We start from the raw sequence: 23,258 nt of genomic DNA, 5'->3' as shown, positions 1-23,258 counted from the left end.
CGGGCCGTGGCCTTGCGTTTAGAACTTCTAGGCAGGGTTCTTCCTCTAACCCACATCCTCTGTGTTCTCTTACTCTCCTACGTTCCTTACTTGTCTTTCTTTCCTATGGAAGCTCAGGCTTCAGTTCAATGTCTTTCTCCTTCTTTCTTTTCCCGTGCCAGCAGACCCGGGTCACTCAGGTCTGCTGCAGCACTCCTTCCTCCATCCCTCTCTCAGGGACCTTCTTTCCTCACCCCTCTCTGAGTGACTGACTGACCTAAATCCTAAATCTTCCCACTCTTTTATGTATTCTAACTAAAATGTATTCCACCTCCCAGCACGTTTCGTGTTCCAAGCAGGGAGCCACCAAAGGTGCTCTGCTACACTCTAAGCAAGAGCCGCAATGTGGCTTTGCTGAACTACCCTGTTGTGTGGGATGTGAGTGTTGGAGCGTGGTCAGGAGTTCCCACCTTAACTGGATGGTGGGGCACCACACCTTAGGAGAAGGTGCAGTACCTCTGTGGCGACTGAGCCTCAGGGGCGCCACATATGTACCTGAGCATCACAAATATAACTCAACAGGGCTATTCAGATGACTGTTTGTTTACAGGGACCAATTGTGTGTGTGAAAAAAAAATCGCTACAGAAATGTCAAACATGTGGACACTAACTGCGGCTCAGAAGGGAGAGGGCCATTTGGATTTGGGGAGGACAGAATTTGATGAGTTTCTTTTGGTTAGTGAGGACCATTTCACTTTTCCTGAGCCTTTGCGCTACCAGTAACGTGGAAGCCCCCTATATTGCTGTTAACAGATGACGGACCTCAGTGGGGACTTGCTTTTTTTGTGGATTTAGTTGAAGCTGTAACTGACGGCATTTAATGCACTCCTTATACAGTTGTGGCCAAAAGTATTGACACCCCTGCAATTCTGTCAGATAATACTCAGTTTCTTCCTGAAAATGATTGCAAACACAAATTCTTTGGTATTATTATCTTCATTTCATTTGTCTTAAATGAAAAAACACAAAAAGAATTGTCCTAAAGCCAAATTGGATATAATTCCACACCAAACATAAAAAAGAGGGTGGACAAAAGTATTGGCACTGTTTGAAAAATCGTGTGATGCTTCTCAAATTTGTGTAATTAACAGCACCTGTAACTTACCTGTGGCACCTAACAGGTGTTGGCAATAACTAAATCACACTTGCAGCCAGTTGACATGGATTAAAGTTGACTCAACCTCTGTCCTGTGTCCTTGTGTGTACCACATTGAGCATGGAGAGAAGAAAGAAGACCAAAGAACTGTCTGAGAGAAACCAAATTGTGAGGAAGCATGAGCAATCTCAAGGCTACAAGTCCATCTCCAAAGACCAGAATGTTCCTGTGTCTACCGTACGCAGTGTCATCAAGAAGTTTAAAGCCCATGGCACTGTGGCTAACCTCCCTAGATGTGGACGGAAAAGAAAAATTGACAAGAGATTTCAACGCAAGACTGTGCGGATGTTGAATAAAGAACCTCGACTAACATCCAAACAAGTTCAAGCTGCCTGCAGTCCGAGGGTACAACAGTGTCAACCCGTACTATCCGTCGGCGTCTGAATGAAAAGGGACTGTATGGTAGGAGACCCAGGAAGACCCCACTTCTTACCCTGAGACATAAAAAAGCCAGGCTGGAGTTTGCCAAAACTTACCTGAAAAAGCCTAAAATGTTTTGGAAGAATGTTCTCTGGTCAGATGAGACAAAAGTAGAGTTTTTTGGGAAAAGGCATCAACATAGAGTTTACAGGAGAAAAAAAGAGGCATTCAAAGAAAAGAACACGGTCCCTACAGTCAAACATGGCGGAGGTTCCCTGATGTTTTGGGGCTGCTTTGCTGCTTCTGGCACTGGACTGCTTGACCGTGTGCATGGCATTATGAAGTCTGAAGACTACCAACAAATTTTGCAGCATAATTTAGGGCCCAGTGTGAGAAAGCTGGGTCTCCCTCAGAGGTCATGGGTCTTCCAGCTGGACAATGACCCAAAACACACTTCAAAAAGCACTAGAAAATCGTTTGAGAGAAAGCACTGGAGACTTCTAAGGTGGCCAGCAATGAGTCCAGACCTGAATCCCATAGAACACCTGTGGAGAGATCTAAAAATGGCAGTTTGGAGAAGGCACCCTTCAAATATCAGGGACCTGGAGCAGTTTGCCAAAGAAGAATGGTCTAAAATTCCAGCAGAGCATTGTAAGAAACTCATTGATGGTTACCGGAAGCGGTTGGTCGCAGTTATTTTGGCTAAAGGTTGTGCAACCAAGTATTAGGCTGAGGGTGCCAATACTTTTGTCTGGCCCATTTTTGGAGTTTTGTGTGAAATGATCAATGTTTTGCTTTTTGCTTCATTCTCTTTTGTGTTTTTTCATTTAAGACAAATTAAATGAAGATAATAATACCAAAGAATTTGTGTTTGCAATCATTTTCAGGAAGAAACTGAGTATTATCTGACAGAATTGCAGGGGTGTCAATACTTTTGGCCACAACTGTAAAAAGAAAGACACCGCTGGATCACAGGTCCACAGGACCTCAATCTGCCTCATTATTGGGAATCTTCCACCAGGGGTTCCGTCTGAATCATGTATTTCAGAGCTTTACATGGAATCCCCGGTGTAGAACGCAGGATAAATATGCGTTGAGCCTTACTGCGAACTTTGGGAAGCAGAATGAACAAATCAACAGCAAGAGAAGAATTGGGTTTATTTTTTATGCCTTTCCTCATGTGGTATAAGTGATTAGACTTTTTTGTTTGTTGGGTCAGTGCGATAACAGTGATAACAGTTTTTTTTTAAGTTTGGCTACTGTTACACTATAAAAGGTGCTTTTTTTCAAAAACTAATTTTTGCATCGCCATATTTTGAGAGCTATAATTTTTCCATATTTCATCTGACAGAGTCAGGGAGCAATGCACCTAGGAATTCACTGATTGAGCGCCTTTGCCGGCTGCCGCAGTGTTTTCTTTAACTGGTCTCCCTGAGGTCAGTGATTGTTTCGTGATGAGAGTCATATGAAGGCTCATTTTTTGCAGAACGACTTTACGTTAATATTGGTACCATTTTGGGCTCTTGACTTTTTTAGGCTAGTTTCACACTAGCGTTTATGAGCGCAGCGACGGCCTGCGCACTGCCGCCGCTAAGCCCCGCCCCCTGCCGCGCCTCCGCCGGTAGCTCTGCCCACCGGCACATGAAGCTTCATACGCCCTGCGTCCCCTATCTTTATCACAGGGGGCGCAGGCCGTGCGCAGTATGCATTTGGCGGCGCATGCGCCTTTTTGACGGTGCGCCGACGCAACCAAACTGCAGCAGGTTGCGTTTGGCGCAGGTCGGCGCACCGTCAAAAGGACGCATGCGCCGCCAAACGCATACTGCGCACGGCCTGCGCCTCCAGTGATAAAGATAGGGGACGCAGGGCGCATGCAGCGTCATGCGCCGGTGGGCGGAGCTACCGGTTGAGGCGCGGCAGGGGGCGGGGCTTAGCGGCGGCCGTGCGCAGGCCGTCGCTGCGCTCATAAACGCTAGTGTGAAACTAGCCTTAAACTGCTTTCTATACCGATTTTTGGGAGGCAAAATAAATAAAAAAAACAACAATTCAGGAATTGCTTTTTTTATGCAGTTCCATGTATGGTAAAATTGATAATGCAGCTATTTCTGGTCAGTACGATTACAGCGATAGTACATTTATGTAGTTTTTTTATGTTTTGGTGCTTTTACACAATAAAAACTATTTTATAGAAAAAATAATTATTTTCACATCGCTTTATTCTGAGAGCTATAACTTATTTTATTTTTCCACTGATGAAGCTTTATTAAGTTTGTTTTCAGATGACGTTTTCAGTTATTTACATTCGATTCCATTTTTTGTTTGGCGGTATGCTAATTTTTACCATGTTTTTTATTTATTTTTTATGGCGTCGGCTCATTTGGAATGCGGCGATACCAATTATGTGTACTTTTATTGTTTTTTCATAATAATATTTATTTATGGGTACAATATATTTTTTATTTTTTTAATTATTTTATAATTTTTTTACAAATATTTTTACAACTTTTTTTTATTTTTTTGTTTGTTTTTTTACTTCGTCCCAGTAGGGGACTTTCACTTTCTGCAGTCTGATTGCAGTTAAAAGGTATAGCAATACAGGAGCAGATAGGATTAGTACAATTTAATTACATTAGTGATGCATGGAAAGTAAACATTAGCCGACCAAGGTGTGAGACTGAACAATGCCTCAAGAGCTGACCAAAGTGTGAAAGTAAACAGTGTCCTACAAACTCAATTCATTGCCAGGTAAACTATTCCCCACCAATCTGGAAAAACTCCGCCCACAGCCCAGTCAGTCAGGAATGGTGCACATGACTAGGTGATGCAAGGCTTTCTGGTACTTAACATGACATCAGCGGATATCAGCAGTGGTGCAGTCGGAGTAACGTGATGCTGAGCGAGCGGTCAGCAATAGTGCCGCTTACTGGCACAGATGGCAACATTAAGTATTTACAAAAATTTTTCTTTACAAGGTTTAAATTGGTGGGGGCATTATAGAATGTAGTGAACAACCTCTTTAATAGTTTGGGTTTAGGAGTTAAAGATGCCTAGGATATATTTGTGTGGAGCACAGCTATTGCAAATGTGACACCCCAGAGTCCGGTTGTCACAGTGACATTGCCTCCCTCTTAGAGGAGAAGTCATGCTTGGAGGCAGAAAGGGGTCCCCCTGCCAGGTAACATAGATTAAATCACAATGCCTGCTGCAGGTCAGAAAAGGGAGCTGCCTTATAAATTGTGTCCAGCAGAGGGGGTTGGTGAGTCAGCTAGAAGTGAACTGAGGGAGTTGTCATGAAAACGAGAGCAGCTGTGAGCAAATGACAAGACAGTTAAACGTGAGGTAAAAAGATCTTTCTGGAAGATCCAGTCAGTTCATGACAGGGAGCTGATCTGTGAGGAGCTGGTGAGGGGGAGCTGATCTGTGAAGAGGGAAAGGACACGAGCAGAGACAGAGAGGCTCTGGGGAAGCTAAAAAACTGAATATAGCAGACCCCAGAGCGAAGCGCTAATAGAGAGAAAGGGACGCCAGAGTCCTGGGTGGGCAGGAGCTGTATGTCCTGCCGCCGAATCTGAAAGTACAGGGGATTGTAAACTTCTGAGTGATATTGAACACCTGAGGGAACGGCAGCGGATAAGGAGCCCGGGGCTGACAGTGAAAAGGACGATACCGGTGGAATAGGCTCATGCTGACAGCCGTACAGGTTAGAGAAATCATCACAAATAGAGGGTCTCAGCTTAGTTACAAACAGCAGAGAACCACACAAAAAGCGCAGAAGGAAGACCCTAAACCCCCACCTGGCAAGGTGGATCCCCTGAATGCCTCCAGGCGAGCCGGACTCATTCCAGCACCTGTATGTGGTGCTCCGGACTACAACCAATTGCAAGTAAAAGTTAAACAAACTGCACCTCTGTGTCCTCCTCTCATTTCTCTGCACCCAACGTTCACAGCCATTTTGACTATTAATCTAACATCTTTGCCCTGGGACTATTGCTCTACATGTGGAGAGCTATTTTCACCTCAGCTGCGACACATCAACAGTCTCAGGGGAACAACACCGCAGCGCTGGTCACCTCTGACCAGAATACCACAGGTGGCGTCACGTATTTCACCATCTACAAACTTTATCTTCATTTTTACCACATCACCAACAACTTTTCCCCCTATTTTATTATTTAATGGACGCCCCAGGGCCACGGACTGGGTCACTGCCGCCGTGACACCGTCCCCCATTGAAGTCGACGGGCCCTGTACCGAGTACCCCACGGCCCTGCGCCAGGGCGCTTCACATACTCATAATATATAACTTTATGATGTACGGTATGTCTTCCAGTCTGGTGGACTCAAGATATTTTTGTATTCCAATTCGATAATACATTTCCCATCTGCCAGACAGATTGACGATGTGAAATCTGCAGAGATGCCCAATCTACGCTGCACAGTGTGAACGAGGTCACGTAAGAAAACAAACTCATCCCTTGTACTGTAAGGGCTCGTTCACACGTGAAGTAAATGTCCGTATGCTCTGTATGCAAAACTGCCAGCAAGAGGACAGGACACTGACACATTCCGGGTGCTATGGCCAAAACATGAACGTTTACACTCAGAACCATCGGTTAAAAAATTGCGGCCTGCAATATGACCTGGATTTCAGACGATTGGGTGCGCAAAAAAACATTAATTACACGACAATGGCGCCCACAGCTGCAGTGGAGGACGAGTCATAGAATTTTAGGGTGTGGAACAAATATGATTTTACAGGGATACCGTGGGCACTGGGCCTATAATGGGGGCACTGTTGTTATAATGGGGGACTGGCTATAATGGGGGCACTGCGGCAGGTCTGCAGCCTAGAGAAAACTTTATTGACAAACTCCTTCAATAGCCATTAAAATAAAAGACGAAATTATGTTTTGTTTTTGTAACATTGCACACACGTATGATTCATACTCCATGACGTCATGGAAAGACACGACCGGCAGTCTGCAGCGCTCGGCAACAACATCGCGCTTTGCGTATACCTACGTCACACCAGCGCCCGGCAGCGAACTCGGCATTCTGCGCATGCGTAGTAGCACTCGGCAGTTTCCGCCGGCACACTCGGCAGGTTCCGGGTTTTCTTCTTGTTGCAGTGGTCCTGCACTGTGTAGCTACACTGCGGGGCTTCCTATACAGACGATGGAGAATGGGGGCTGCCAGTCCAAAGAGCACGCCGAATGGGCGGAGCCTGCAGCAGTGCCTACACTTGGTGGGCTTCCTAGTAAGTGACAAGTGGGAGGGGGATGAATGATACTGATATAGCCCTGTGCTACTGTATACGGTCCCTCTGGTCCAAACATTGCTGCTACCTGGGTCTATGTGCAAATGCTACAGCTGTAAGGTTACATGCCTAATCATAGAAATATATAACATCTATATATGTATATGTGTGCTGTATGTGTGTGTATATATATATATAAACACCCTTATGCAGAAGGATGCTGAATGCAATATGCTCCTTTAATGAATTTAATGAATCTGAAAGGCACATATAAGTGCAAGTGAAGTCGGAGCTTAATTTGCAATTACCGGGTTTTTTCCCACTGAGGCCGTGTTCACACATTGCGCAAATTCTGCAGTTTTTCCACTGACGAAATTCTGCTGCATTGAACTGTTCGAGCAAAGTGGAAGTGATGTGAATGTGCTTTTTCTGCTGCATTTTTTTTCTCCATAGGATTCTTTGCGGAGCCTGAAAAAAGCGCGTATAAAAAAGTGCAGCCGTGCTTTTCACTACAGAATCAAAGCTTTTCTGTACTGAAAAAAAATAACCGTACAAAATGCTGTGCATTTTTGCACCAATAACCAAATATAGTGGGAAAACATAGAAAAAAATCAGTAATTAGAGACGATTGTTATCATGTATCATGGTGTAGGGAAAACGCAGCATTTATACAAGGTGTAAACACGGCCTAAGGGTTTTGGTTTTGTGAATGGTAAAAAATCTAATGATAAATCTGTGTCAGGTTCCATCAGTGTTTTCAATACGTCACCCATTGCCATGTGTCATTTCATGTTGAAATATATATATATGTGTCTCAATGACATGTGTGTGTATATATGTATACTATGTGTCTATATCTATTCTTTCGTTTCTTTATTAAACCTGTCCGTATGAGTTTACTGTATCGTGCACTGAATTGCCGGCTTTTCTAAAGGACACCGGGTGCGTATTTCTCGCAAGTCACACTTGTGGTCCGTGTGTAATCCGATTTTTTTCTCACCCCCATAGACTTGCATTGGCGAGTCTCGGCCGAGAAATGCTGACAATCACAGCATGCTGCGATTTCCTCCGCACGTATAAAGCGGGCGAGGAAAAATCGGATGATGGGAGTTGCCCCATAGATTATCATTGGTCCGAGTGCTATGCGATTTTTTTTCTTGCATAGCACTCGTCCGTATTTCTCGCTAGTGTGACTCCGGCGTTAAAATGATACCTTGGTGAAGAAATCCATCTTGTGGTTGTTGTTTAATCTGTGTTTGCAATTCTGAGTTAATGAGATGCTCGTGCTCCGGGACAGGCTTTTTTTTGGTGCTTTGGCCTCACCGTCATCGTTCTGGCTTAAATGACAGGTCACTGAAACTTCAGTGACCTGCTCCTATTTTAAATACTGCACTTACGCAGTTAATAGTGTGGTCTTTTAAAAAAAAAAACTCCAGCAAAATGGCGGTGATGTATGCACAGTAGCATCTATCGCTTGCCCACAGATGCTGGTGGTCGGCGCTTGAACAGATTTAAAGTATCCCTTGCCGCTAGATGCTACTGTGCAGGCGCTGCGGCTGCCATTATTTAAAAATTTGGCTCCAGCAAAATGGCGTCAGATGCTACTGCGCAGGCGCTGTTGGCAAGAGATAGATGCTACTGCGCATGTACGCCACCATTTTTCTATAGTTTTTCTTTTATTTTTTTACTAAAGACCACACTATTAACTGCGCAAGGGCAGCATTTAAAATAGGAGACAGGTCACTGATGATTCAGTGACCTGTCATTGAATCCCACAAAGATTAATATGAGGTCAGAGCACCAAATAAAGCCCCGCCCACAGGCCGCCCCGTAGCACTAGAATCTCATTAATTGAAAACTGAAAATAAAGATTAAGCAACAAAAAGAGACAAAAACTGTAGCATCAAAAACGGAATAAAAACGAATGGTAAAAAAAGCATACAAAAAGCAATGAAAAAAGCAAGTAACCTAATTTAAATAATAGGTGCAGAAATGGTGCAGAAATTCTGCAACATCAGAAACGCACCAAAAGCTCATTGAGGGAAGTTAGCCTTACTGTTTACCATTCCAGGCAAACTGGATATAATTCAACACAAAGGTCAAACTTGATAAACCTGTATAGAGAATGGTCTTTTTAGCCCATGTTGACATAACTTGTGCCGTTTGTATTAAAGATTTGATCTCTGAGCAGTGTATTTTGGCAAATATTTGCATTATAAGTCCCAGTGAACATGTCTGATTTGTATCAATAAAGCTCAAGTAGAATATAAGAAAATGTAGATTTTAATAAATAATATTAAAATTATTCTTCCCCCCCAATATAACTTCAAGGATATACATGATTGTTACATTCCTTCATGACACTAGACAGGGCGGATATACCATTAGGGGCTATGTAGGGGCTCATACTGTATATAGATGCTAATTGAGGACTCATAATGTCTATGAAGAGGCTATGTGGTGCTCACACTATATAGAGAGGCTATGTGGGGCTCACACTATATATAGAGATGCTATGTGGAGGCTTATACTGTATATAAGAGGCTATATGGGGGCTCATACTGTATAGGAGGCTATGTGGGGGCTTATACTGTATATAGTGAGTCTATGAGAGGGTTTATACTGTATATAGTGAGGTTATATGGTGGCTCACACTATATAGTGAGGCTATGTGGCGGCTCTTACTGTGTAATGGAGGCTATGTGAAGGCTCATTGTATGTAAGTGCTATGTGGGGGCTCATACTGTATATAGAGAGGCTATGTGGGGACTATTACTGTGTATAGGAGGCTATGTGAAGGTTCATTGTATATAGGGGCTGTGTGGGGACTCATACAGTATATAGCAGGGCTGTGGAGTCGTGGAGTCGGAGTCGGTGCTCATTTTGGTGGAGTGTGAGTCGGAGTTGGAGTCGGTATAAAATGGACCAACTCCTAAAATATATAATAAATTGGGTACAGTAGTTCAATGCAGAATATGCTGAATATTTTTTCATAGGAATTTGGGAAAGTTCTGAAATGTCCTATAAATGGCTGTTATATTCCTGATCTAAGGCTACATTCACACACAGCGTTTTTCCTGCATTTTTTGAGGATACGTTTTTCAGTTGCAAAAGCAGATCAGCTTTTTAAAAAACCGCATCACCTGAAAGGTTTTTGAGCTCATAGATAATGTTTTCAATAGCAAAAGCAGATTAGAAATCTGCTCTATCTATCTATATATCCATTTATCCATATCTGTCTATCCATATCGTATCTGTACCAAAAAGAATGAAAGCCGGATAGCACACAGACTAACACTCCTTTTTTATAGCACCAGTCAGGTACACCTCATAGCTGCCCAAAAGGACGCCCAGGACAGGCATTGCTCGTCTTCAGTAACATCAACATCAGCTGATAGTTGGAATAAATAGACTGCATTCACGACATCTACTTAAGGTTCAGGCTTTATTTTCAAGTGTAGGGGTGTGAAGTATGAGGTTCTCCAGCAGCTGAAGTGTGCAGTATGAAATTCTGCGGAACAGTATGAGATTCTGCTCCCCCCCTTAGGTTTGATCCTAGCTACGCCCATAGTGTGAATGTAGCCTGAGGATCTAGGCTTTATCATAGCCGAGATAAGTCATAGTGTGTGTGTATGTGTGTATATATATATATACACAGTACAGACCAAAAGTTTGGACACATCTTCTCAATCAAAGCGTTTTCTTTATTTTCATGACTATGAAAATTGTAGATTCACTCTGAAGGCATCAAAACTATGAATTAACACATGTGTAGTTATATAATTAACAAAAAAGTGTGAAACAACTGAAAATACTGTATGTCTTATATTCTAGGTTCTTCAAAGTAGCCACCTTTTGCTTTAATTTCGGCTTTGCACACTCTTGGCATTCTCTTGATGAGCTTCAAGAGGTAGTCACCGGAAATGGTTTTCACTTCACAGGTGTGCCCTGTCAGGTTTAATAAGTGGGATTTCTTGCCTTATAAATGAGGTTGGGACCATCAGTTGTGTTGTGCAGAAGTCTGGTGGATACACAGGTGATAGTCCTACTGAATAGACTGTTAGAATTTGTATTATGGCAAGAAAAAAGCAGCTGAGTAAAGAAAAACAAGTGGCCATCATTACTTTAAGAAATGAAGGTTAGTCAGTCCGAAAAATTGGGAAAACTTTGAAAGTGTCCCCAAGTGCAGTGGCAAAAACCATCAAGCGCTACAAAGAAACTGGCTCACATGAGGACCGCCCCAGGAAAGGAAGACCAAGAGTCACCTCTGCTGCGGAGGATAAGTTCATCCTAGTCACCAGCCTCAGAAATCGCAGGTTAACAGCAGCTCAGAATAGAGACCAGGTCAATGCCACACAGAGTTCTAGCAGCAGACACATCTCTACAACTACTGTTAAGAGGAGACTTTGTGCAGCAGGCCTTCATGGTAAAATAGCTGCTAGGAAACCACTGCTAAGGACAGGCAACAAGCAGAAGAGACTTGTTTGGGCTAGAGAACACAAGGAATGGACATTAGACCAGTGGAAATCTGTGCTTTGGTCTGATGAGTCCAAATTTGAGATCTTTGGTACCAACCACCATGTCTTTGTGCGACGCAGAAATGGTGAACGGATGGACTCTACATGCCTGGTTCCTACCGTGAAGCATGGAGGAGGAGGTGTGATGGTGCTTTGCTAGTGACACTGTTGGGGATTTATTCAAAATTGAAGGCATACTGAACCAGCATGGCTACCACAGCATCTTGCAGCGGCATGCTATTCCATCCGGTTTGTGTTTAGTTGGACCATCATTTATTTTTCAACAGGACAATGGCCTCAAACACACCTCCAGGCTGTGTAAGGGCTATTTGACCAAGAAGGAGAGTGATGGGGTGCTACGCCAGATGACCTGGCCTCCACAGTCACCAGACCTGAACCCAATCGAGATGGTTTGGGGTGAGCTGGACCGCAGAGTGAAGGCAAAAGGGCCAACAAGTGCTAAGCATCTCTGGGAACTCCTTCAAGACTGTTGGAAGACCATTTCTGGTGACTACCTCTTGAATTTCATCAAGAGAATGCCAAGAGTGTGCAAAGCAGTAATCAAAGCAAAAGGTGGCTACTTTGAAGAATCAAGAATATAAGACATATTTTCAGTTGTTTCACACTTTAGTTATATAATTCCACATGTGTTAATTCATTGTTTTGATACCTTCAGAATGAATCTACAATTTTCATAGTCATGAAAATAAAGAAAACTCTTTGAATGAGAAGGTGTGTCCAAACTTTGGTCTGTACCGTATACATGTACATGTATACAGTGTATTACATATTTACAATTTATTACAGTTTTTTGTGTTCTAAAGTTGTATTCCAATAAATAGATATTATGTTCTATCTAAATATCTTGATTATTGGATCATAGAAATGATTAAATGTCTGATGTTCACATTGTACTACAATAAATTTTTCACTTAAATATAAGCAATATATGTGGGAGTCGGAGTTGGAGTTGGAGTCGGTGTAAGGGAAATTGAGGAGTCGGAGTCGCATGTTTGGCTTACCGACTCCACAGCCCTGGTATATAGAGAGGCTATGTGGGGGCTCTTACTGTATATTGGAGGCTATGTGAAGGCTCATTGTATATAAGGGCTCTGTGGGGACTCATACTGTGTATAGAGAGGCTATGGGGGGGCTTATACTGTGTATAAGAGGCTATATGGGGGGTCATACTGTATAGGAGGCTATGTGGGGGCTTATACTGTATATAGTGAGTCTATGAGAGGGTTTATATAGTGAGGTTATATGGTGGCTCACACTATATAGTGAGGCTATGTGGCGGCTCTTATTGTATAATGGAGGCTATGTGAAGGCTCATTGTATATAAGGGCTGTGTGGGGACTCATACTGTATATAGAGAGGCTATGTGGGGGCTATTACTGTATATTGGAGGCTATGTGAAGGCTCATTGTATATAAGGGCTGTGTGGGGACTCATACTGTATATAGAGAGGCTATGTGGGGGCTCTTACTGTATATAGAAGGCTACGTAAAGGCTCATTGTATATAGGGGCTATGTGAAGGTTCACACTGTATATAGAGAGGTTATGTGGGGGCACATACTGTATATTGGGGACTATGTGAAGGCCACGCCAGAAAACTGTCATAAAAGCTTTAACTGTAGTGAAACCTCCACCAGGGGGAGCTGGTGAGGGAAGAGAGGTTATACACTAAGAGCAGCAACCCTGAGCAACAGCACAGGTGCCACAGGTAATGAGAGAGAATAGTCAGACGAACCGAGTCAGAAACTAACAGGAGCAGACGTACCAGAAGGAGCAGCAATACACGTAGTCAAAATACCAAAGCCGAGAGTCAGAAAGCCAGAACATGAGCACGGGGTCCAAAACGTGAGGCGAAATACGTGGTCGGGGTACAAGCCAGGGAGTCAGATGCCAGAGAGGGAACGTAACAGCAGAAACGAATACCAAGAGATGGGGTCAGAAATCAGTCCGGGTCATACAAGTGAATATCAGTCAAAGGCAGGAGGATCACCAGGGTACAAGGGTCAGCGGCTCTAAACTGCAAGCTTGAGCTATCACTAACACTGGTCAGCAGGCTGTGAGGGATTGAAATAGCCCAGCTAGCTCCAGAACGAGGCTGAGGAGATTAACCCCCGCATGACCAGTCCAGAGTGAAGACAGCAGAAGATAAACTCCGGACTGGACCATGACATTAACAAGTTGCAAAATTTTAGCGCAACTGGGAGTTGCACAAAACACTTCGCGACTTTTGGCATTTATACATGAGTTTAAATCCACTGTGCCGATATGGGTGAGGATGGAAAGGATTCATGGTGGGATGGGTGCGTGACCATTCTAGCCCGTCAAAGTCGTCAAATGTGCCAGTGTTTTGCATGCCAGAAATGCTACTCCAGTTACTGACTGGAGTAACACTTTTGGCCTGGTGCATGCCACTCAGAAGATGATGCCAAATTCTTAATGAACAGATCATACAATGAAAAGTAATATATTAACCCCATACAAGCAACATGTTTTGCTTTTCAACATAAACCAAAATTGGTTTCCATAGGAAGTGATGCCAGATTGCTAAGGTATAACCACATTTCACTTCCTTACTGGTGGGAGTCTGCATGCCAGAAGACCCCACTTCTCCACAGTACTTGTTTATAGTAACCGAAAGAAAAAATGGATAACGGAGCAAATAACATAAAATGGATATATAACTTTATTGTAACAATTTTCATAAAAACAGAGACATAAATACAAATACACTGCCTTGCAAAAGTATTCGGCTCCCTGGAACTTTTCAACCTTTTCCCACATATCATGCCTCAAACATAAAGATACCAAATGTAAATTTTTGTTGAAGAATCAACAACAATTGGGACACAATTGTGAAGTTTAACAAAATTTATTGGTTATTTTAAATTTTTGTGGAAAGTCAAAAACTGAAAAGTGGGGCGTGCAATATTATTCGGCCCCTTTACTTTCAGTGCAGCAAACTCACTCCAGAAGTTCATTGTGGATCTCTGAATGATCCAATGTTGTCCCAAATGACTAATGATGATAAATATAATCCACCTGTGTGTAATCAAGTCTCTGTATAAATGCACCTGCTCTGTGATAGTCTCAGTGTTCTGTTTGAAGCACATCATGAAGACCAAGGAACACAACAGGCAGGTCCGTGATACTGTTGTGGAGAAGTCTAAAGCCGGATTTGGATGCAAAATGATCTCCAAAACATCCCAAGGAGCACTGTGCAAGCGATCATATTGAAATGGAAGGAGTATCATACCACTGCAAGTCTACCAAGACCCGGCCGTCCCTCTAAACTTTCATCTCAAACAAGGAGAAGACTGATCAGAGATGCAGCCAAGAAGCCCATGATCACTCTGGATGAACTGCAGAGATCTACAGCTGAGGTGGGACAGTTTGTCCATAGGACAACAATCAGGCCTTTATGGAAGAGTGGCAAGAAGAAGCCATTTCTCAAAGATATCCAAAAAAAGTGTCATTTAAAGTTTGCAACAAGCCACCTGGGAGACACACCAAACATGTGGAAGAAGGTGCTCTGGCCAGATGAAACCAAAATCAAACTTTTTGGCAACAATGCTAAATGATGTGTTAGGCATAAAAGCAACACAGCTCATCACCCTGAACACTCCATCCCCACTGTCAAACATGGTGGTGGCAGCACCATGGTTTGGGCCTGCTTTTCTTCAGCAGGGACAGGGAAAATAGTTAAAATTGATGGGAAGATGGATGGAGCCAAATACAGGACCATTCTTGAAGAAAACCTGTTGGAGTCTGCAAAAGACCTGAGACTGGGACGGAGATTTGTCTTCCAACAAGACAATGATCCCAAGCATAAAGCAAAATCTACAATGGAATGGTTCACAAATAAACGTATCCAGGTGTTAGAATGGCCAAGTCAAAGTCCAGACCTGAATCCAATTGAGAATCTGTGGAAAGAGCTGAAAACTGCTGTTCACAAACGATCTCCATCAAACCTCACTGAGCTCCAGCTGTTTGCCAAGGGAGAATGGGCAAGAATTTCAGTCTCTCGATGTACAAAACTGATAGAGACATACCCCAAGTGACTTGCAGCTGTAATCGCAGCAAAAGGTAGCGCAACACAGTATTAAGTTAAAGGGGCCGAATAATATTGCACGCCCCACTTTTCAGTTTTTGAATTTCCACAAAAATGTAAAATAACTAATAAATTTCGATCAACTTCACAATTGTGTCCTACTTGTTGTTGATTCTTCACCAAAAATTTATATTTGGTAATCGTTATGTTTGAAGCATGATATGTGGGAAAAGGTTGAAAAGTTCCAGGGGGGCTGAATACTTTCGCAAGGCACTGTATATATAATTTGTAATTCTTTTGATTGAAAGGGCAGCGACACCTTAGTGCCACGTTTGGGCTTAATCACAGTAAAGAGATCCATGTAGATAATGAGTAACAGGAGAAATACAAGATATGAAAGTATAACTATACAGGATTAACCATGCGGGAATAGTCAGGTGTAATTATGCTGAAAAGACTGTCATATGAAATAGACCCTATATAGTAATAGCATATATGGTATTTGAACACATGCATATGATCAATGGGGCAGTATAAGGTACATAGTGCATAGAGGAAGATTTATAATAACTGTCAACCCCGGATGGCATGCATATGTATAGGCAGCAGGAGACAACCATTAAACAGTAAATATGGTCCACCAGACCTAATAATGATTAGTTGACATCCAACAAAAGAAGTTATGATCTAATACAAAGAATTTCATCAACATAATACACAATCCTAATTAAAGTAACCCCTGTTTTCTAAGTGAAGAGAAACATAATAATAGGACCAACCTGCTGCAAAAGTGGGAGAGGCAGGCTCCAACGCGCGTTTCGCGATTTGCTTCTTCTTCTTGTTTACATAGCAACACCCCCGGCCACCCACTATACATTAGGCTAAGGTCACACAGCAATTTTATTTTCTCACCCGAGAGAATCAGGGCGATTATGCAAATCACACTCTGATCTAACTCTAATCAGAAAATAACTGAATGTACAGCCATGTGCCTGAGCCCTGAGAATGGAGCTTCAGTGTGCAGGAAGAGTAAAAATCCTTTGATAAATGGACATAAATGTTAGAACCTGGAGATGAGAATCTATCTGGCTTGTCCTTAAAATATTGTATTGTTAATATTGATGTTTTGATTTGTGAATATATTTATACTTCTAGTAAAATATTTTGTTTTCCTGTTTAGGATAATAAAGCAATAAAATAAGGCATATTTATATTAAATGGTTATATATTTTCTTCCCTTTTTAATACATTAATGACAACATTTAGGAAGTGAACTGCAGCTACATTTAGTCGTCAGCTGCTTGAGCTGACTCCCTGACCATTTGCCCCAGAAATACCAGCCGTGGAATCCTAGAACACCACCAGCTCCACTTTTAACAAGGCATAGAAATAGTTATGAAGCTTGCTGTGTGTGCATTGTGTTCTGGAATGAGAGAGCACATGATTCTCAGGTTACATCGTCATACAAAATATATGAATCCAATGTAAATAAGTGCAGGACATGCAACAAATCATGCAGGACATTTTAGTTCCTGAACCCAAATTCATTTTTTTAGCTACTCAGGAGGGAAACAAGATTTAGGCCATTTGTAAGCCAAAACCAGGAGAGGAACAATCAGAGGAAAGGTATAATAGAAACACGTCACCACGTCTGATTTTGGCTTAGAATTAGGGCTCGCTCAGACTGGCGTATAGCCTGCATATAACTCAGACGAGTGCTATCCGATGTTTCATCAGATAGCATTCACTCCAGTGTTACACTGTGGAGTAGGGTGACCGCAAAAAATCGATGTCGGAATTTTGTCCGTCTGGACCCCACAAAACGATTCCCCTTTCCAGATATTGAGATAGCCAAAATTTGAGCTCGATCAAACGACGTTAACCCGTGCCGCTCGTCGCTCAAAGTTTGAAAAAATCCAAATTGAGGTATTTTAAGATTTAGGTATTTTGCATAGTCTGTTAGACTATAAAGAATGTGACAACAACATTGCTGAAAAAGCCCTGACCAAATTTTCGAACCATTTGTGGTATTTGAATGCAGAGTTGGTGGGATTATCGTTTTTTGATCCCACCATTACAGACAATGAAAAGTTGTTAATGGCTAATAAATTTCTCAGTAGCACAGATGAACCATCAGAGCACGCTAGGGTTATAAATCCAAAAGTTAGGAAAGAAAAATTAAAAGAGGTAGGAAGTAACCGACTTTAACGACCTTCTGACAAAAGATGAAGAACTAAAGCAATATGTCCTGCAAGTTGTAAGCAAATGCCGAGCATTATATTCTGACGTTTCAAAAACTACTTTAACAAAAGCTCTAGAATAGATTAGATAACTATGTAAAATTATCAACTCATGTAGGTTAGCGTGCTCTGATGGTTCATCTGTGCTACTGAGCAATTTATTAGCACCTTGTCTACGCTGGGATGATGAGACATTGTTAGGCTGATCGCTGGTGAGCTGTCACATAGCCAGCCCCTCCGGCGATCAGGACCAGCGACGCTGGACGCTGGTTTCTAATGTAAACATCGGGTATCCAGGAGCCACGGCTCGCTGATCTCTCGCTGCCACATGCAGCGATGCGTGCTCGCCAGCGGGAGACCAGCAATCGAAAAACTGCCCGGGCCAATCGAGCACGATCAGCGATACCCGGCAGGGGGGCCGGTCGCTGATCCCCGTCACACACAGCGATCTCGCTGGCGATATCGCTGTGGCGTCGCAAAATCAACAATCTCACTAGCGAGATCCCTGTGTGTGACGGGGCCTTTACACAGTACACAGCAGGGGCCCATTTATGAGATTATCTCAGCACAGGAACATTTTTTAAAAAAAAATCCAGACATCCAGATCATGATGGTAGAGAAACTTGTTTTGTTTCTCATCAGTGAAAAAAACTGATGAAACTCTGATCAAAATCACTCAGTCCACTTTTCTTGTATGTGTGATGTGTGAATGAGGCCCAACACATCACCATATTACGATCAAAAAAGAGGGCATGGCTTACACATTGGCTTCACCTGAAATTCTGTGAGTGCAGTATTCACAAGATCATCATGACTGATATATTGATTATTGTGCAGGAAATAGTTCATAATTGGACGCTAAAATAGTTACAATGGAAGTTGTTGTTGGTCCTTTGGGTGCAGCAGTACTTGTGAGCCAGGTGTTAATAATGTGGTTATAATGTTAGAAAATTAAAGTTAGATGCCTATTAAAATTTGATACATAATGAATAGCATCTCGGTGTCAGTGTGAAGCTTTTTCTTTTAAGGGCATGCATCAAACAGTCTAGTATTTGCTTATAGGGAAGCAGGAAGATTACATTGCTTAAATTAGGTTTTTCTGTTATATGTGATGTAAAAACAAATTGGCCATGTTTTCTTTTATATCCTGATCTTTATAAAAAAAACAGCAAAAAACAAAGGCCTCGATTCATCAAAACAATATCGTCTGGAATTCAGGCATAAATTGCTTTGAAAAGTCACAAAGTTTTGTGACTTTTGCCATTTTCTTGACAGTCTCTTCCACCTCTGCCAAAATATGTGGACCTGGGATAGGACAAAGGTGTGGTGGGGCCGTGACACCACAGCTCCTCTTATTCATGGAGTAAGATTTCTGGCATGGAGCATGGAGGAGCATGCCAATTGTCAGACGCTCCTGATTCTTTAATCATTCTTTAAGAGGTGTGCACCTCTTAAAGGGAATCTGTCACCTATTTTTTTGCATATAAGATGTGGCCACCGCCATCAGGGGCTTATCTGCAGCATTTTGTAACGCTGTAGATAATCCTCCCGATGTAACCTGAAAGATTATTATTATTTATTTATATAGCACCATTGATTCCATGGTGCTGTACATGAGAAGAGGTTACATACAAATTACAGATATCACTTACAGTAAACAAACTAACAATGACAGACTGATACAGAGGGGAGAGGACCCTGCCCTTTTGGGCTTACATTCTACAGGATGGTGGGGAAGGAGACAGTAGGTTGGTGAGTTGCAGCAGTTCCGGTGTTGGTTGAGGCGATATCTCCGGTAGTGGTGAGGAGGTAGCGGGGTCATTGCAGGCTGAAAGCTTTCTTGAAGAGGTGGGTTTTCAGGTTCAGTCTGAAGGATCCAAATGTGGTTGATAGACATGTTGAGGCAAAGAATTCCAGAGGATGGGGGATATTCGGGAGAAGTCTTGGAGGCGGTTGGGTGAGGAGCGAATAAGTGTTGAGGAGAGAAGGAGGTCTTGGGAGGACCGGAGATTACGTGAGGGAAGATATCGGGAGATTAGTTCAGAGACATATGGGGGAGACAGGTTATAGATGGCCTTGTAGGTCAGTATTAGTAATTTGAACTGGATACGCTGAGGGAAAGGGAGCCAGTGAAGAGATTTGCAGAGGGGGAAGCGAAGGAGTAGCGAGGAGAGAAATGAATTAGTCATGCAGCAGAGTTAAGGATGGACTGGAGAGGTGCGAGGGTGTTAGCAGGGAGGCCACAGAAAAGGATGTTGCAGTAGCCGAGGCGGGAGATGAAGAGGGCATGCACAAGCATTTTAGTAGAATGAGGGTTGAGGAAAGGACGGATTCTGGAAATATTTTTGAGCTGGAGACGACAGGAGGTAGAAAGAGCTTGAATGTGCGGTTTGAAGGACAGGGCAGAGACAAAGGTTACTCCGAGACAGCAGTCTTCCGGTACGGGGGAAAGCGTGATGTCGTTAATTGTGATAGATAGGGCAGGTAAGGAAGATCTGTGAGATGGAGGAAAGATGATGAGTTCAGATTTGTCCACATTGAGCTTGAGGAAGCGAGAGGAGAAGAAGGAGGATATGGCTGATAGACACTCCGGAATTCTGGAAAGCAAAGAGGTACATCTGAGTGTCATCAGCATAAAGGTGGTACTGGAAACTGTGGGACTTTATGAGTTGCCCCAGGCCAAGTGTTTAGATTGAGAAGAGTAGGGGTCCTAGAACAGAGCCTTGGGGGACTCCAACAGAGAGAGGGTGGGATGAGGAGGTAGTGTGGGAGACGCTGAATGTGTGGTTGGAAAGGTATGAGGAGATCCAGGTTAGGGCTAGGTCTTTGATGCCAGAGGAGGAGAGGATCTGTAGTAGGAGGCAGTGGTCATCTGTGTCGAAAGCAGAGGACAGGTCTAGAAGCAGGAGTATAGAGTATTGTCCGTTTGCTTTGGCTGTAAGTAGGTCGTTAATAATTTTGGTCAGGGCTGTCTCAGTGGAGTGATGCGGGCGGAAACCAGATTGTAGATTGTCAAAGAGCAAGTTAGATGAGAGGTGGGAGGAAAGTTCAGCGTAGACTTGCAGCTCCAGGAGTTTGGAAGCGAATGGGAGCAGCGATATTGGGCGATAGCTGGACATAGCGGTTGGGTTGAGGGTTGACTTTTTAAGGATAAGAAAAACGAGTTATATTATACTCACCCGGGGACGGTTCAGAGCCATGACAGAAGCAAGGAAGATGACGTCATCGGTAGAAGATGGAATTCGCTGGACCGCCCACCGGGTGAGTATAATATAACTCGTATTTCTTTCAGGTTACATCGGGGGCTTATCTACAGCATTACAGAATGCTGTAGATAAGCCCCTGATGGTGGTGGCCACATCTTATATGTGAAATAATGGGTGACAGATTCCCTTTAATGAATCAGGTGCATCTGATGCCAAATCACCCGTTTTGATGAATTTAATCTTATAGTCTTTCACAGTTAAGTTGGATTTTCAGGGAGAATTTCCGGCAAGGTTCCTTATTATCAGAGGCAGGATTGTAATGATGGATTAAACCTCAGTCCACAGCTGATGACACAGGATTTACAAATCGCAATAGGTGATGTCACAGCTGACTGTGTTTTCCCACCTCTCACAACACATGGTAGGTTCAGAGTCTGTTCAATGTGGCTATGTATACTTGTTGTTTCCTGAAACAAAAGCCATTATGAGTCTAAAGTCCCAGTGGCATTATGAAAATTACAAAGATTTCTATTTTTTATTTTTAATACAGATTTGAAAAAAATAAAAGACATTGACACAAATTAAAAAGAAAAATACAATTAAAACTAAAACCTGATTTAAAGGAAATCTGTCACCCTTTTTTTCGACTATGAGCTTCCGGCACCGACATCAAGGGCTTATCTACAGCATTCTGTAATGCTGTAGATGAGCCCCCGATGTAACCTGAAAGAGAAGAAAAAGGATTTATATTATACTCACCCAGGGGCGGTCCGGTCTTGGTCCGATGGGTGTTGCGTTCCGGCGCTCATGACAGATTTGTTTCATGTTATGTCATAAAACAAAAACGGTTTAATAGCTTCTATATTCACCAACAGAAAACAACTAGCATAAAACTGTTGGGTGCCAGGGAAAGAAGAAGCGATCATCAGGTAATAACCTACTGTTTAAAGGGAATCTGTCACCCTTTTTATTCAACTATGAGCTGCCGACACCGACATCAGGGGCTTATCTACAGCATTCTGTAATGCTGTAGATAAGCCCCCGATGTAACCTGAAAGATAAGACAAAAGAGTTAGATTATACTCACCCCGGCGTCCAGTCCGGTCTGATGGGTGTCACGGTCCGGTCCCTCCCATCTTCATATGATGCCGTCCTCTTCTTTCCTTCCTGTCGTGGCTCTGGTGCAGGCGCACTGCTCTGCTCTGTTGAGGGCAGAGCAGAATACCTCAGTGCGCAAGCGCCGGACCTCTCCAGGGCAGAGCAATGTGCCTGCACCGGAGCCACGACAGGAAGGAAAGAAGAGGACGGCATCATGTGAAGATGGGAGGGACCGGACCGCGACACCCATTAGACCAGACTGGATGCCGGGGTGAGTATAATCTAACTCTTTTGCTTATCTTTCAGGTAACATCGGAGGCTTATCTACAGCATTACAGAATGCTGTAGATAAACCCCTGATGTCGGTGCCGGCAGCTCATAGTTGAAAAAAAGGGTGACAGATTCCCTTTAAACAGTAGATTATTACCTGATGATCGCTTCTCCTTTCCCTGGCACCCAACAGTTTTATGCTAGTTGTTTTCTGTTGGTGAATATAGAAGCTATTAAACCGTTTTTGTTTTATGATATAACATGAAACAAATCTGTCATGAGTGGTGGGAATGGCATTTGTTTCCTTTTATTAGTGGTCCAATTAGACCTTGTCCGTGTCTAAAAATCCCGCTAGCACCATGAGAGTTTTTCTCACACTGTTAGCTGGGATCTCACCGAGGTCACCGCAGTTCAGCCTGGGAACGGAGCCTCAGTGACCGGACGTAACCTCTTTGATGTCACCACCGGTCTCTGAGGCTGCACTCGCAGCAGTTCAGTCACCAGTGGTTTTCAACCTGGACGGTCTCATCTTGGCACTGGCTGGGTTGAAAACTGTTTATCCCCCAGACATGGATTACGGCGTGGGACAGGACGACGGACAGGTATGGTATATTTTTTTGTTTTTTTATGTTTTTTTATTTTACTTTTATTACAGGAAAACAAGGGCTTCGCTGGATTTATGCAGTTAAATAAAAATGGAAAACTGTTTAGTCTTATGTCAAAAAAGGACTTTATTCTGGCCATGTCTTTATTTATCATGTAACTATAGGATTAGTAATGGATAGGTGTCTTATAGACGCCTCTCCATTACTAATCCGTGAGCTTGATGTCACCTGACAATACAAAGGTGACATGAGCCCCACAAATATGAACCCCACTTGCCACCGCTACAGGGAAAGTGGGAAGAGCTGGGCAAAATGCCAGAATTGGTGCATCTAATAGATGTGCCTTTTCTGAGCAGCTGCGGGCGGCTATTTTTAGGCTGGGCGGGGCAATATCCATGGCCCCTTACCAGCCTGAGAATACCATCCCTAAGCTGTCTGCTTTC

The 23,258-nt window shown here is 43.1% G+C and overlaps 1 protein-coding gene across 1 annotated transcript in view; it reads left to right on the top strand.

Annotated features, from left to right (window-relative positions):
* Positions 1-6,624: 6,624 nt before the first annotated feature.
* Positions 6,625-23,258, top strand: part of MFSD9 (major facilitator superfamily domain containing 9) — a 43,197-nt gene continuing 26,563 nt past the window's right edge. Inside the window, exon 1 of the mRNA XM_073550651.1 lies at positions 6,625-6,812. Within this exon, the coding sequence (XP_073406752.1) occupies positions 6,738-6,812 (75 nt within the window). The 5' untranslated portion in view covers positions 6,625-6,737. The remainder of the gene's footprint in view (positions 6,813-23,258) is intronic.

The sequence above is a fragment of the Dendrobates tinctorius genome, unplaced genomic scaffold (genome assembly GCF_039654945.1).
Source record: "Dendrobates tinctorius isolate UK_male_01 unplaced genomic scaffold, ASM3965494v1 ptg000166l, whole genome shotgun sequence".
Classification (NCBI taxonomy): Eukaryota; Metazoa; Chordata; class Amphibia; order Anura; family Dendrobatidae; genus Dendrobates; species Dendrobates tinctorius.
The sequence above is the reverse complement of the archived record's forward strand: the minus strand, read 5'-3'. Positions and strand labels throughout refer to the sequence as shown.